This window comes from Hesperophylax consimilis, chromosome 30 (genome assembly GCF_061612785.1).
Source record: "Hesperophylax consimilis isolate HC1 chromosome 30, BYU_Hcon_1.0, whole genome shotgun sequence".
NCBI lineage: Eukaryota > Metazoa > Arthropoda > Insecta > Trichoptera > Limnephilidae > Hesperophylax > Hesperophylax consimilis.
In genome coordinates this window covers 17940584-17956200 of record NC_142865.1, presented here as the reverse complement: position 1 = coordinate 17956200, position 15617 = coordinate 17940584, and the positions used below count along the sequence as shown (strand labels likewise).

Below are 15617 nucleotides of genomic sequence, written 5' to 3'. Positions count from 1 at the left end.
CTATCTCTGGAATCATAAGGTTGACCATTATATCCTCACATACAAATATACTACTATTTATTTGTATTTTTTTGACATACTTTGTACTATGGCGAAACTTGTGATTTTTTTTTTTTAAATCCTCAAAGTTGAAAAAAAAACTTTTTTATGTTGAAGATTCATTTTAATGCTTAAATGCTTTACATATGAATATGCTTTGTCTAGTTTACAATATTTTATTTACACTGCAAGCCTAAAAGCATTTAAGCATTAAAATGAATCATCAACATTAAAAAGGGTTTTTTTCAACTTTGAGGATTTTTAAAAAAATAATCGCACCTTGCGCCACAATATGAAGTATGTCAAAAAAATACAAATAAATAGTAGTATTATCTGTGTGTAAAGATAGAACGGCCAACCTTATGATTCCAGAGATAGCCTCATTTTTAATGTCAGCGCCATACAAATTTTTCTTTAAAAAATTATAACTCCTTCATTTGTACACGCAATTTCTTCGTACGACATTTAATAGCATAGTAATAATCAGCAGAATCCATTTCTAGCAAAAAAAAATACCCTTGAAAATTCAAGTCTCTATGTCTATGAAAGGCGATTTTCAGCCCACCGTGAGGCGTGGTACTGACAGAGGAAGAATGAAAGTAGACTGAATGCTGTAGAAATGAGATCTCTGAGGCATATGTGTTGTATAACCATGAATGTGGAGATTAAGATTAAGAAAGGGACGCTTAGATGGTTTGGGCATGTAGAGTGAATGAATGAAGATGTTTGAAGAAGTCGGGGATGCCCGAGGAAGACACGGTACGATACTTGAGTCAGGCCATGTTATCACTATATGGTCGGGCATTTTACCGCCAAATTGGGGGCGAAGCGCGGGTGTTTTTTTAAATTTTAGCGCCAAAATTAGACTTTCCGCAAAATATTCATATCTTAAGATCTATTTGATATTTTTCGAAACTTTGAGTGTTTTACTTTTAAAAGATGTCTCTATTTATTTATTTAGCAATGTATGTGTAATTCCTTTTTTTTATGAACAAAAACATTCTACTTTCTTGGGAATCATAGAAAAAACAGTATTTCACAATCGAAATAACTTTATTCATACAAAATTGCAAGATTATTTAGAAATTTCCAATACATATAAAAAAAACTATAACCTCATAGTGCTTTAATGTGTGATAGCGTTCTAAACACTTTCCTTTATGCAGGGGCACATTGCAAAACTTGCACATGTACCGCGTTTCACTGCGTAGTTTGTGAGCGGAACATATGAGACAATGATTTTATTTTTTGTTGTGTTTCAAACTCATTGTATTGACAGGTAGATAGATTGGGTACTGCCGACAATAGAAAACACATGACCATACACTCATTTAGAACCCCTTGTTTGCAAGTCTCCCGCTCCTTACCGCTTTGCGCAAAAAAACAAGTAAACTCGTCTCCCGCGTTTTACTATAAAAAGGCGTATGACGAGTTTTCTCGTTTCCCGCAAAGAATGTGTTAAGAGTCAGAATAACAGATTGTGAATGAAGCAAGGAGTGTGCGTCAAGATCGAGTTGTTTGGTGGTCCATTCTCTCTGCATATCCCTGCGGAGAAACAGCTTGATGGTTAGTAAGTTAGGCGGTTAACATATAGATAGATATAGAAAATATAGAAAATCTTTGATTGAGTCATCGATTTTGCATTAAATATTTGAACGTTAATTTGAGCTCTAACGTGAGTACGGTTAACAGAAAATTAATACACCCAACGGATATATTAAGCTTTACACAAGGTGACTCAAGGAGATTAAAGGTGTGTAATAAAAAAACACAGGGTGCTCCAAAATCTTTACATTTTTTTTTTGTTTTCCATAACCTGATAAACATAATTATACTGACATATAATGTTGTGGGCACTGTTTCATTCATCGAGTTATATTCTATGTTCTGTTGACACAACGTTTTGAAAACAGAAGAATTCTTGGTTGTCTTCCAACCCTCACCTGGCATAGCTTTGAAGCCATTTTTTTTTCGGTGCTACGGCCAACGCTTGGAAATCTGAAAAGCGAACTTTTATCACAAACGTGTTATACATATTCCCATGAAAATGGAAGGTACTTAACAAAACAAATCGTAACACAACTTTGGTAGGAACTTTCACCAACAGTTGGGAATACTGGCGGTTGGCGGCATTTATTTTTACTATAGATATTTTCAATTTGTATTAGTATTTCGGATAACTAATTATTGCTTATAATTACATGTAAATTATATTTATAGAAAGTAGAGAAAAGTCGATGTCTTGCAATCAAGTCGTTAAAAAATATTTTCATTGCTAATGCTGGCTAAACCTTATAAGATACATCAAAACAATGCACTGTAGAATTGTATATCTTAAAAGGCCTACAGAAAAGCCTGCGATGGTAAATGTCTCCTAGCTAACGCAGTGTTCACGTCAGCTAGTAAAATATAAAATACACTCTGTAGAAGGAATTTTTGAATAGTGTAAATATCCCTGTAAAATATTTCCAGCTAAGTAACTCTTATCTTGAAGATAACAATATTTGGCTTAACATTATTAGTTGAAGGAAAACTTACAACAACACCTTTTGTTGTGTAGATTTCACCTGTACACCTTAAAAGTTTTTAGTGGCGTGTTTTCAAAGTGTTTAAAATGTTTTTACCATGTAAGAACCATTATTATTAAGTTGTGTGATATATTCCCACAATGGAGTGCTGATGCCTGTCCTGATGTATGGAACTAGAAGAGAAAGAATGAAATTAGACATAATGATTTAAAATTGAGATCCTTGAGGCGTGTGTGTGGTGAAGTCTTGAACAACCTAAAGACCCGTCTTCCAAAGGGATACTCGCGAGTATGTGACTGTGTTACCAACACTAAACACTGAAAGTATTAATTAGGCAATATGGCATCACTTATTTTATTTATTTATTAATTAACGCCCTTTTTTGGGGCTTAAACATGTGAATATTAAGAAATATACATTATTTATTGTACATAACTGAATTGCTTCATTAACAACATTTTATATGTTTAAAGATAAATTGAAGATGTCCACTGACTTGGTATAATTGTTTCCCTCCATTAGTATTCTGGGCAAAGAGGAATACATATATGGTAGTTAGTCCCAGAATTTCTGCACTGATATAGTTAATACTAGAACTACTGACTTAAAACTAGTGACTTACGTCTCAGACTTATATCTAGATACTTACCACTAAGGTCTATAACTAATATCTTAATAAAATATATATTTACATATGTAGAAACTTATAACTAAAATTAACATTAACAATCTAATTTTACAAGCTCCAGAAGAAGGAGGAAGTTCTATTATATTAGGGTGTTTTTAAAATTAGTTGTTATTATTAGCTGGAAATATATCTTATTTTTATTTATTAATTTTATTTAAGTTTTTTTTTATATTAACTCCACACAGGAGGCCCAGAAGAAAATAATTTCCCTCAGGGCCAATGTCATCTTTGGGGATGCTGTGTGGAGGGTCTTTTTGTGGAGAGGAAGGAGTGAACATGGGTCTTGAAGAGTCCCATGTTGTAGGAGGGAGGAAACACAGAGGCCGGCAGTTCGTTCCACAGCCGAGCTGTTGAACTTAAGAACGAATCGTAGAAGCGACCCGTTCTCATGTGACAAATGTCAACCGTGTACGAATGTTGGGCGCGCGTTTGGCGTGTATCCCGACTACGCACCGGTGCCGAAGGGATCAATGACGCTAGTTCCTCAGAGCATCTTCCATTGTAATACCGATAGAACAAGGACAGCATACCTACCTGACGCCTGTGCTCTAAAGATTGCAGTCCGTTTGTTAAGATTGGGGAATCTATCAAACGGACCGCCCGTTTTTGCACAGAGTCAAGGGTTTTTTTCAGGTATTTAGGGGCTCCGGACCAGAGATGGCTGCCAAATTCGACAGTAGGGCGCACTTGCGATTTGTACAGGGTCAGCAGTTGTGTACTATTAAAGTATCTGCGGGACCTGTACAGTACGCCCAGCTTCTGAGAGGCCAACTTTACTCTGGCTTCGATGGAGCCCCCGTACCTGAGCTGGTCACTTATAGTTACACCAAGCATATCAATGGAAGGCCTGTTCGGAAGATTGCTTCCGTTGAAGGAGACTAGATTATCATTTGGATCCCTTTTAGACGTAATCAGACAGGATTGGGTCTTTGAAACATCAAATTCGACGAGATTATTTTTACCCCAGGAGGAAATACTCTGGAGATAACCGTCCATTCTCTGCTTCAAAGCCCTCCGAGCCGTTGGAGTTTGTGTGCCCTTTGGGGGCTTGTCAAACAAAAAGCTATCATGAACTACATTTAATTTGTACATTTAAGTTTACAAATGACTAATTAATTTGTTACATATAAATATACTAAGAAATAAAATGAATGTATGAAATTAAAAATTACCACTATAGGATCCTCCAAGAGATCTATAAATGGGAAAACATGGATAGAGATAGCATAATAGGCCCATGGGTTCACGGGAGTGCTCACGGTAACTATCCGTGTACCGTTTCCGCTTTAATAAACAATAATAATCTTCACACATAAATACACTCTACAAAACAATCTACACATCTGCCCTGATGATGGAAATTGTAAGGCTGAAACTGAAACTTTGGCTAAAAGAGAAGGAAGCGCAACACGGCGTAATACCACTAAAGTCAATCACTATAATAAAATGATGTATGTTGTTTATTTCAGGCACAGCTCGGGCGAATGGAAGATGAGAGTCAGAAGTTCCTGGAACACGCTCGATTGGAAGAGATACTGAATATGTTTGCAGAGTTTGACAGAACAGAACAGAATATATCACAAGGTAAGCAAGCGTGACTCTTTACTAAAACTAACAGTACTCTAATCAAAAATCCCACGCTACTAAGAATATAATAATAATAGCAATAGATACCTTCCTGACAACTTTAATTGGGTGAAAACTGTTAAAATAAGGTTTTAAAAAATGTACAAACCATTAGCAAAGTTCACCACCAGTTACTTTACAGGCTCCTGCCTAGCACCTAGCGGTCAGAGGTAAAACTAGGGCTAACAGATAAAACAGATGTTTTGCCTTATCAATTGGCTTTCTTTGACAGTGTTTGTTTACAATTAGCTTGTCAATGTGTTTTACTTGCTTAGATTATAAAAGGCCTCGCCGACTGGATTCCTTCTTTTTCTCTCCTATAAAATAGTAACAAGCAGTCATTATGGTCTACAGACCATTAGTAAAAGTGTTTTGTCCGGGTCGGGAATAATTTAACTCTTTGTAACATTAAATAAAGTGAAATGCAGTTTTGTGCAGTAAAAACAAAAAAAAACATGCGTCTGTTATTGAAGTCTTCATCAAGCCCAAACAAATCTCAACATAAATAAATAGTAAAAAAAAATCTATAAATCTGAGGTAATTATACCTGCCGGTAATAACCAAATAATTGAAAATTCAGCTGCGAAACACCCCGTGGCAACGAAGATGGGAAAATCCATATAAGTCTAATAAAATCATTGTATACCATCCCTGTGAGCCCACTTTCCCTACCCCAAATGTACATAAACCATAGTTTAAGGAAAAATTGTACCAGTCTGAAGATGGCTATAATAAGCTGAAACCGTTAACGGCTAAAAAAAATAAATTAAGTGAATTTAAAAAAAAAAATTTCATCATAATGGTTTTGCATTAACCTTTTGAACGCGTTAATTTGCTCCGTTTTATCTATACCCGTACGCTGTACATATTTTCAAATACCTATGCACGCAATTAAATGTCAAATTATAGCATTCTGGCATGATTTATTGGACTGTATAGACAGAACAGATTATTCTCCACAATATGAAAACAAATCCTCGTGTATAAAAACAAAAACATAAAATTTCATACAAAGACGTACCGTATCTTTTGAATGTGGTCCCGCCATTCACTCGGCGTGTGTGTACTTAGGTGATAGACACAAGTGGGACACCATGAGCACTTATCATTTTTAGTTATGAAAAGTTATGAATGACATACTAGTATTAACGCCATCCGTTGACAAAAATGTAAACTAAAGGACTAAAAGGCGCGAAGAGGCGCACTTGATTATCGATCTTTTTTTATGAAATGCAATTTTATTTTTGAGAAATGCTTGTAGATGTCAGCATCGTGATAGTTCTACGAATGTCCAAGTGAGCAAGAAATACATTTATGACGAAAGAACGCTGGAATATCGGCCGTCAAAGTTTCCGTATCAACTGTTGATACAGCCGCGTGTGAGTATGGACTTTTTGCCGTAACAACAGTTGATACAGCCGCGTGCAAAGAGTTAACAAGACAAGCTAAAAGACAAACTATGCATTAACACGGAAGATAAAAGCTGTTGAAAAATGGATATAGGCGCACCCTTTAAATGCCCTGGACTGAACAAATCTCGTCTTTGGGGGTGTTGGGTGAAGGTTTTTCCACGAAAGGAAGGAAGGAGCGAATCTGTTAAGAAATAGACCCATGTCGTAGGAGGAAACACAGAGTATATGAACAAAACTGTATAAAAATGTTAGGCACGCGCTAAACATAGCCCGTCTTACTTGTTATAGATAATACGGAGGGATAAAAACAGGTAGAAAATGTTACTCATAATCACACGAATGCTTTTCTGCGTATACCGGCCGTAATATTGCAGTATTAGTGGCTGACAGAGTTTTAAACCATCCGGGATTAAATCCCCCAAGATTAGGGACGCATTACTATAATATTAAGACGGAGATCAGAGGAATATTTTAAATCGATTTACCAAAACAAATGACATCTCAAATGTCATCTGAAGAAACGTGAAGTTAGCAACTAAACGCGAAATGCAAAAATGACTGTGTTTTTGAGGATTGGAACATAGTGGTGCCAGTCTAAAAAATCTTGCATGAATATTATTATGAGTAAATGTTTTAACCCGAGCAGTATACGGCCCTCCTCACCGTATAGCAGGGGTGTCAAAGATACGGCCCGCGGGCCGCATGCGGCCCTCGGACCCTATCAATACGGCCCGCGAGCCGTATGCGGCACTCAAATCCCATCATTACGGCTCGCTACCACGTGACAATATTATGTCGCGGAAGACAGAACCGCACTCTTTCATTGTAGATTTTAGATATTCAGAGGACAGTCGATGCCTACGCGTGTTTAAAATTGCAAGCGATTGATTTACAGTGTAATTTCAAGAGACGTGCGCAGCGGACGCGGTGCGCCGTGCACCGAGCGTGAGCGTAACCTTTTCTCTTACGCCGGCTGGTGGCGCTGGTCTGGTGCACGACTCGTACTCACGACGCCCCCTCCCCCCCGACCCCGTACCACAAGGGTCGCAGTTGCCGGTCGCCGGCGCAGTCAGATTTAAGCTTTAGCATCGAGCGGTCGCGTCGAGTGTTTATATTACTTACGTACTCATAGTTTGTTGTTCATTCAAGTTCTAATATTGGTACGTGGTATAATGTCGCAAAAACTTAAAGTTGATAGTGACTGCAGAGTTTTTCAGACAAAATGGGAAATCGCATATTTTTTCATGGAATGGAAAGGTAAATCACTTTGTTTGATTTGCAATCAAACAATTGCTGTTTGTAAGGAGTTTAATTTAAAGAGACGTTATGATTCGAATCATAAAGGAAAATTTGAAGGTTACACTGAAAAGATAAGAATGGACAAACTATTATCTTTTAAATCTAACCTTCACGGCCAACAGTCGATATTCACTAAAGCTAAAACTGAAAGCGAAGACGCCTTAAAATCCAGTTTCATTATTGCATTAGAAATTGCCAAGAGATCAAAACCTTTCACTGATGGTGATTTTATTAAAGAATGTATGTTAAAAGTGGCTGATGTTTCATTCCCATCACAAAAATCAAAATATTCCGCTGTCAAGAAACACTGTTGCTTCAAGAATAAGTGATTTATCTCAAAATTTGGATTCCCAGCTGAAGGAAAAAATTAAGGAATTTACACATTTTTCGCTGGCTATTGACGAGAGCACTGATATTATTGATACTGCTCAACTTGCTGTCTTTATACGAGGTATTAATAGTAACTTTGAAATATGTGAAGAACTATTGAAGTGCGTTCCATTGACAGGCACCACTACAGCAAATGATATTTATTCTGCTATTGAGCATTTAATAGTAGAATATGAACTCGGCTGGAATAAATTTTGCAGCATAACTACGGATGGCGCTCCTGCCATGGTTACACAGTGGCACAGTGAACCAGACAAAATTGGATGAGTATTCTCAACTTTCGCTGAATCTGATCACAGAATTTAACAGTCGTTTTGAAGATTTTCGCAAAATGCATAAAATGGAATTCCCACTTTTCAACAATCCATTTACTTTGAGGCTGCACTGGCACCAATTCATTTGCAAATGGAATTGATAGATCTCCAATGCAACAGCATTGTAAAGAATAAATTTAAGGAAGTTAATGTTACTACATTTTATACACAATATTTCAAGAGTTTGAATAACTATCCAAGTATAAGAAATCATGCGGCACGTATCCTGTGTATGTTTGGTAGTACGTATTTATGCGAGCAGATGTTTTCCCTTATGAAAATAAACAAAAACAAACATCGCTCACGGCTTACGGATGAAAATCTCCAATCGATTCTAAAAGTAACTACGACGAATATGACACCCGACATCAATGAACTTGTAAAAAACAAGAGAAGTCAGGTGTCCGACTCAAGATAATTTACCTTGTTACCCTTCTTTTTAACTTACTGAATTTATAATAAATAGGTATCTAACTAAATAAAGATTTTAACAATTATGTAAGTATGGGTTTTATTTTTTAAATATTGAGTCCGGCCCGCTTACACACGCCAAATGTTATAAACGGCCCTTAAGAATATCCAGTTTGACACCCCTGCCGTATAGCTATACCAGCGCTGCAGCAGCGGATTAGGGAATCTTTATAAGTAAGACTGAGCTTGTTTTCTGGTTATGCACCACTGCCGAAGGAATCAATGGTGCTAATTCCATGCAGTGTCTTCCATCAAAATACCAGTAGAACCAGAATGGAATTTCCACCTGATGCAAATGCTCTAATGATTGCATTGTTTATTTAGTTTAGTTTCTGCACAGAATCAGGTGTTTTTGTTCAGGTATGCAAGTACAAGTTGCAGGGTCAGCAATTGTGTACTTTTAATGCTTTAAATAGTGATGTCTCTACGCTAGGTACCATTGTACGCATACCTAGCATCGTACCACTTTTTCATTGGTATAAAATGTATTCACAAGACAACTGTTGTGACATCTGCACAGAGATGTGCTTTATTTCAAATAAATCCATTTCAAATGGAAATGCAAAATGGGTATTTTCTATTTTGCATTTTAAATGCTTTTCTAGAAACCATTTTGCATTTTAAATGCTTTTCTCAATGCATTTTCCATTTTAAATGCTTTTTTGCAACATTCTTCCTACTATCTCCACTCATCTTTTTTTCATAAGCCCCAAATATCAGTCGGTCCTCAACCTCGCTATGAGAGATAATTTACATTTGTCAAGTTGCTCCCTGGTAGGAGCCCTGGCAATTGAGTGATACCATTACAAAACATACTGATTCAAATACTGAACATGTGGCCATGACGCTGTAATATTAAATGTTAGATAGCAGTTTCTATGTTTTTACGTTGGCAACATTAGTCCCGCGCAATTTTTTTGTGGTTTGATAATCTGTAGTCGTGGTGTTTTTGGATTTACCATCATGTAATATGTTTGTTTTACATGATTTCCATTATTAAATGACAACATTTAAAAAAAAATCTATAATTATTTTAATTGTTTGACCTGAGAAACCATTTTGCATTTTGAAAATAGGTATTTTGCATTTTGCATTTTCAAATGGAAAAGTTTTGACCCATTTCCATTTTGCATTTCAAATGGTTTTGGGTACCCATTTTGCACATCTCTGCATCTGCATACAGTTTACGTCCGCTCACAACCCAACTGCTGTGACATTTGTGTTCAACGGTTAACGGTTGTCTGCGGCCTCCTTGGAATACCCCTTGCTTCTAAGAGGTTAATTGTGTTTTAGTACAAATTTGACTCTCTTGTAATATTTTGTGTTGTCTGTAGGTGTCCCGACAACTCCCACGGAAAAGAAACCTCACAATAAAATAATCACCAACGGGTCCCTGCCGAGAGCAATTCATAACAATCTCATTCAGACGAGCGACGGATCTTATAGGTTGGTATTTTATATTTTAACTATAAAAATTTGTTATTAATTTTCTATGACGATTGTAAAATACTAGCAGACTCAATATTAGTCTCGTCCAGAGGTTGTTCTGCTAGGCTCTGATCAAACTAATAATAATAATAATGATTGGATTATTTCAAATGAAAATCACCCCAAGGGCGCTTAACAACTTAGTTTATACATTCAATGTATTCCTATGACTTAGACCAAAGGTTCCCAAACTTTTTTGCCCCGTAGACCACTTTCCAAATATTTTTTTTTCCGTAGACCCCCTGCCTGCATTTTCCTAAAACTATTAACATCCCATGTGATTTATAGTCATTTATTTTTTTAGTAAAAATATTCCCTTCCCTTGCCTGCCCAACAACTGGGTGGCGGTATAGTTGCTCTGTCATTGTGCAGATAGGGGCACCCTTGTGAGGTATTACACCAAATAAAAATGAAGCAGGATAAGCAACGGGAATTTCTTTCTGTAGCTAGCCCTACAGAACTGCCCCTTAAGTTCTTTGTCAGTGCTTATTCCGGTCAGTTCTTCTTGTCACATGATATCCGATTCTTCAACGTTGCATTTCCATAGTCAAAATGTCCTCAAACTTAGTTTTGAAGTCTGTGTGAAGTGCATTTAAATGTTGAACGTCATCATTACCCTGGACGTTTTTCAAAAACAAGTTGGGGAACTAGGAAAATTCGCGGCTTCCAATGTGCAATGTTTTGCTTGAATATATTAATTCTGACGAGAAAAGGAACGTAGACTCTATTTATATACCTCAATTAACAACTTTACGAAATATAAAAATACAAATATCAAATAAGTAATTTCTCAGTCTAATTATATTTGTGTTAGGTTTATTGTGTCATTTACGAAACTCCTAAATGTTGACTTGAGGTAAATGGGGGTCCGTTCGTATGTACCCCCATTTGAATCTCGTGGACCCCCAAATTTTTTTCTCGCTGACAGACCCGCAGCATGCCCATATCGACCCCTGGGGGTCCATATAGACCACTTTGGGAACCTCTTACTTACACTTATAACTAATTACTTGTGGCTTATAACTAAGTTTAATAGCTAGTGACTTTAACTCTTAGTTTTAGTTTTTTTTAAACTATTGTTGCATTCCATTGTCGTGAAAATTGTTTTACTTCCCGCAAATATACAATATTTTATGTTTGTTTTCAGATTCGACACCGCCCACAGCAGGTCTGACTACTCCCCCCACAGAATGCAACCACCTTCCCCAAGCTCCCCCAGTCCGCATAACATCCCCCGAACCACCCCCAATCAAATCACCCCCAACCACATCAATCTAAACCACCAAGTCTCCAACTACGAAAATATTCAAGTTTTAAGTAGCCCGAACGGCGTCACAACAAATCCCAACATCCAAATGTCGCAAAATCTGCTACAAACCGACGCTAGATCTATACAGTATTCCTCGCAGCATTCCAGCTATGAAAATTTCAACATCGAGAATCAAAACGTCGTCACGAACTACACCCGCCAATTCCCGATCACAGAGCTCTCCAGCCCTGTCATGATCAGAAAGATTGCGAGAAATGCGCAAAGTTCGGCGAACTACGTCGGAAGTTTCGAAAAAAATGGACTACCAAACAGTTACGAATGCAATTCGCCGACGAGCGAAGGCGTGCAATATTATAGGACGAACGATGGAAGCATACGTCCAAATAACACAATGTCGCCCTATGAAAATATCGCTTTGAAAAATAGCTCTTCTCCGTTTAATTCAATTCCAAAATCACCAAGCTCTCACAGTCCGAGGACGAGGATTAAGACGACATACGCGCATAAAAATGTCGTTCATCCTCAACATTTCGTTTTTCCAAATTCGTCTGCGCAAAATGAATCTCAAATCACTTCAGGAGTGAATGACAGAAGTGATGAAACAAACAGACGAATCTTTAATAATGATGAATCGGAACATTGCCAAGGCATTGAAAAACAATTAAGCCTTACTGAAGACATACCTATGATTGATGACACAGATGACTTTTCTAATGAACTCGAGATGAGAATCGCACGGTTGAAGCCAGAAAACAAGAAAGTAGACATTGAAACCGACGAAGATTACAACTTACTAGATCCCGATAATGTTTTTAATCAGCGTCGTAATTTTGAAGAAATTCGCCGTGATTTGATTGCGGATATACCAGAATTAGACGCGATACACCGCGATATCGATAGAGATCTATCAGAATCACGTTCGAGACACTCTGCGGACACAAAAAACAACATTAACGATGCGTTGAAGAAGATATCCGAAGAAATGAAAGACGTAGCGTTGGTTGATGACGTATTTGACAATACTGTCCAAGTTAATGATGTTGAATCTCCTCAGTGTGCCGGTTTCGTTCAGGGTAGGAGCAGGAGTGATAGGCTCGAGCAGATCAGCAAAGAGTTGGAAATGGAAGGAGAAGATGATTGTTGCTTTAGAGATGTGTCCACGGAGTTGGAAGAACTGAGATGCAAGCGTAAGAATGTGCTATCTGAGATACACAAGGTCAAATGCAAGATGACCGATATTCGATCGCAAGAAGATGACATCTTGAGAGAGGTTAGTATATCATATTTTCTTCATCTTGTTGCATAAGGTTCAGGGACTTAACGCTTCGACAAGGCACCTCCAAATTCTTTCTTTTAAATATACGTTGGATCTGAAAGGCGTCATTTTGTTTATTATATTGTTTGTATTGTTATTCCCAGTTGGAGATGGAGAAAGCCCTGCTGCAAGGCGAGTACGACTCGGAGATTGCCATCCTGAATCTGGAGCAGCGGAAGTTGGTGTCTCTTCAGGACAAGGTGCGACTGTTTGAGGCGGAGGCTCGAGACAGTCGCGGGCAGCAGGAAGCTCGCCAGGCGTCCCAGAGGGACAAGGTGGACAAGGCTGACCATAATGTCAAGAGGTTTGTTCGACTCTTTTATCATTTTGAAAAATTCCTCAGTTCTCGAATTCTCTCCCTGATTCTTCGGTCCTAAAATCCTCAGCACAAGTGGCTTCATTCCTCGTTTCCTCGGTCTTTGATTCCTTGGTCATAAATTCCTGCCCCTGATTCTTTGGTCCAAAATCCTCGGTCTTCGATTCTTCTGCGTCTGATTCCTTTGTCTCCAATTCCTTGTTCCTAAATTCCTCTGTCCCCAGTACCTTGGTCCTAAAGTTAGGAGAAAAAAATGAAAATGTCACCGTTTAGAGATTCTTTTTGATATTGTCATTTCTTTTATGTATTTATATATCTACTGACTTCTATTTTTTGTTATGGTAGGATTGAGAAGGATTTCTCCAAGCACGATGCCACTCTGGAGGAACTCAGGAATGCGCAGGAAGTGTTGGAAACCGAGAGGAAAGTCTTTGAAGATATGGAATTCCAGGACTTGGAAGAAGAAGCAGACTGGTTAGTAAAATTCCTAATGTATATGTGCGCCAGATACATATAATAAAACGTAATAAATGAATATTTTAATTAATTTACATTTTTCTATTTTTCAGGCTTGCATACAGAGAAGAACTTCAAAATGACATCTCTGCTCTCACCCAAAAGATAGATTCTCAAAAATCCAGAATCCTCAATCTCCGATTTGAGACTAGCAACAACTTGAACGCAGCCGTGGAAGAAACCAAACTTCTCCAATCCGAATATGTCAAGATGCTGAACAGAATTGAAGAGCTAACTGCCGAATTACAATCGGTCGAAGACGAAATCAAAAATGCTGTAATGGAAATCGGATCAGATAGTATGAGAGATCGAAGAAGTTTCACGTTAGAAGAACGTAGATCTAGAATTAAATCTGGAGATTTTTCACCACCGAGCTCGGACGAAGATTTGAGTAATGCCGAGCTATTCGAAAATCGTAAAAAGAATCTCAAAGAGAAGCTCGTCTCGATAGATCAGATGTCTCGAAGTATGATTGTGGATTTAGGCGAAAAGAGATCGATCGATGATCTCGTTGATATCGAAATAGATCACGATAGATCATTACAGAGCACCGAGTGTAGTCCTAATAAAGTTATAACTAGTAATGAGTCAAGTCCCATGAGAGTCGAAAGATCAGTTAGTTCCGATAGATCTAAAGCAGATACTTGCACGGACACGAGTCCCGATTGTAATAAAGAAAAGAAACAAGGTTTCTGGGAGCGGAACTTCGATTCTTTAAGCCGATTGAAGGGTAAAGATAAAAAGAACAAGCAAAAACAAGATGTCATGTGGCAGAGTATGAACGAAAACATGTTCTTTAATAACGAGAATATTGAATCGGAATTTGGTTCTTTTGAAAAGTGTAACAGTTTGCGAAGTTCGAAGCGCGGCAAAGAAGGAAAGAATAAAACATCTGAAGCGAAAGATTTAACCAAAGAAGAGAAGTCTTTGAAACTGTCGTTTCCTTCTTTTGGTAAAATGATTAGGAAAGACTCTCTCAAAAAGAACAAAGAAGATAAGGTTAAAAGTAACGGAGAGATTGTTAGTAATAAAGAAAATATTGATGTTAATTCCGAGGTGCAAGAAGTTAAAATAGATGAATCTTCTGAAATTGATCAGAAAAACGTTAAGCACAGATACGTAAAGAATTCTAAATCATGCATTACCGAAAATAAGTATCTCAGCAAATGTTCAAAGACTTCTCAGTTGCCGATTTCTATCTCTCCAGAAAGAAACGAGGAACATTTGATTAGACCGGCTTCATTAGAATATGATGATAATCGCCACAGTTTTGCCGACAGCTTAGAAGAAGAAGTCAGAATAATCGATCCAATGACGGGAAACACAATTCGTCTCGAATCGAACAGCGATTACAATCGAGAAATGAGGGATATCGCAGAAGAAAGCCGCGAGATCGGAAAAGAAATGGCGAAAGAAAAGACAGAGCTAGCGAAAGAGATGAGCGAAATCGCCAAGGAGAGAAGCGATGTCGTCAAAGAAGCGATTGAAACGAGCAAAGAAAAGACGGAGTTGGCGAAGGGAATGTTCCGGAAGAGCGCCGGGGATGAATTCCGGAGGTATTCCGGAGAATTCCTGAACGCTTTGGCTGACAACACGAAGGTTCCATCGCAGGATGATATAGATCGGATTTCTAAGGTGACTTTGGACGCCCCGTTACTTTCCAAGAATGGAGATATGAATTCGCTGGGGCGAAAAACTCTGGACAGTCTGAGGGAAGTGGAGAAGAATCGCAAGGCAATGTTAGAACAAAATGGTATGTCAAAATTTTTAGTTTTTCTTTTTTAATACAGGAGTCCCAACTGCTCCAAACCTGTGGGACTATGACATCCTCAATTGGGGTATGTTTTGATGCCGAATGGGAGGTGGTGGGAAGTAAGTACCTGGCTATTCAGATCTGACTACTAAATATGGCTAAAGTAATTTTCACTCTAATAGTTGTAGATAT

The 15617-nt window shown here is 37.8% G+C and overlaps 1 protein-coding gene across 3 annotated transcripts in view; it reads left to right on the top strand.

The window, feature by feature from the left end:
• The window catches only part of LOC149409715 (uncharacterized), a 251361-nt gene that overhangs the window by 161837 nt on the left and 73907 nt on the right, over positions 1–15617 (top strand). For all 3 annotated transcript variants that reach the window (XM_089649563.1, XM_089649564.1, XM_089649562.1), the window contains exons 6-11: positions 4725–4839; positions 10102–10213; positions 11403–12795; positions 12945–13144; positions 13502–13630; positions 13726–15425. In XM_089649563.1, coding sequence (XP_089505689.1) covers positions 4725–4839; positions 10102–10213; positions 11403–12795; positions 12945–13144; positions 13502–13630; positions 13726–15425 — 3649 coding nt within the window. The remainder of the gene's footprint in view (positions 1–4724; positions 4840–10101; positions 10214–11402; positions 12796–12944; positions 13145–13501; positions 13631–13725; positions 15426–15617) is intronic.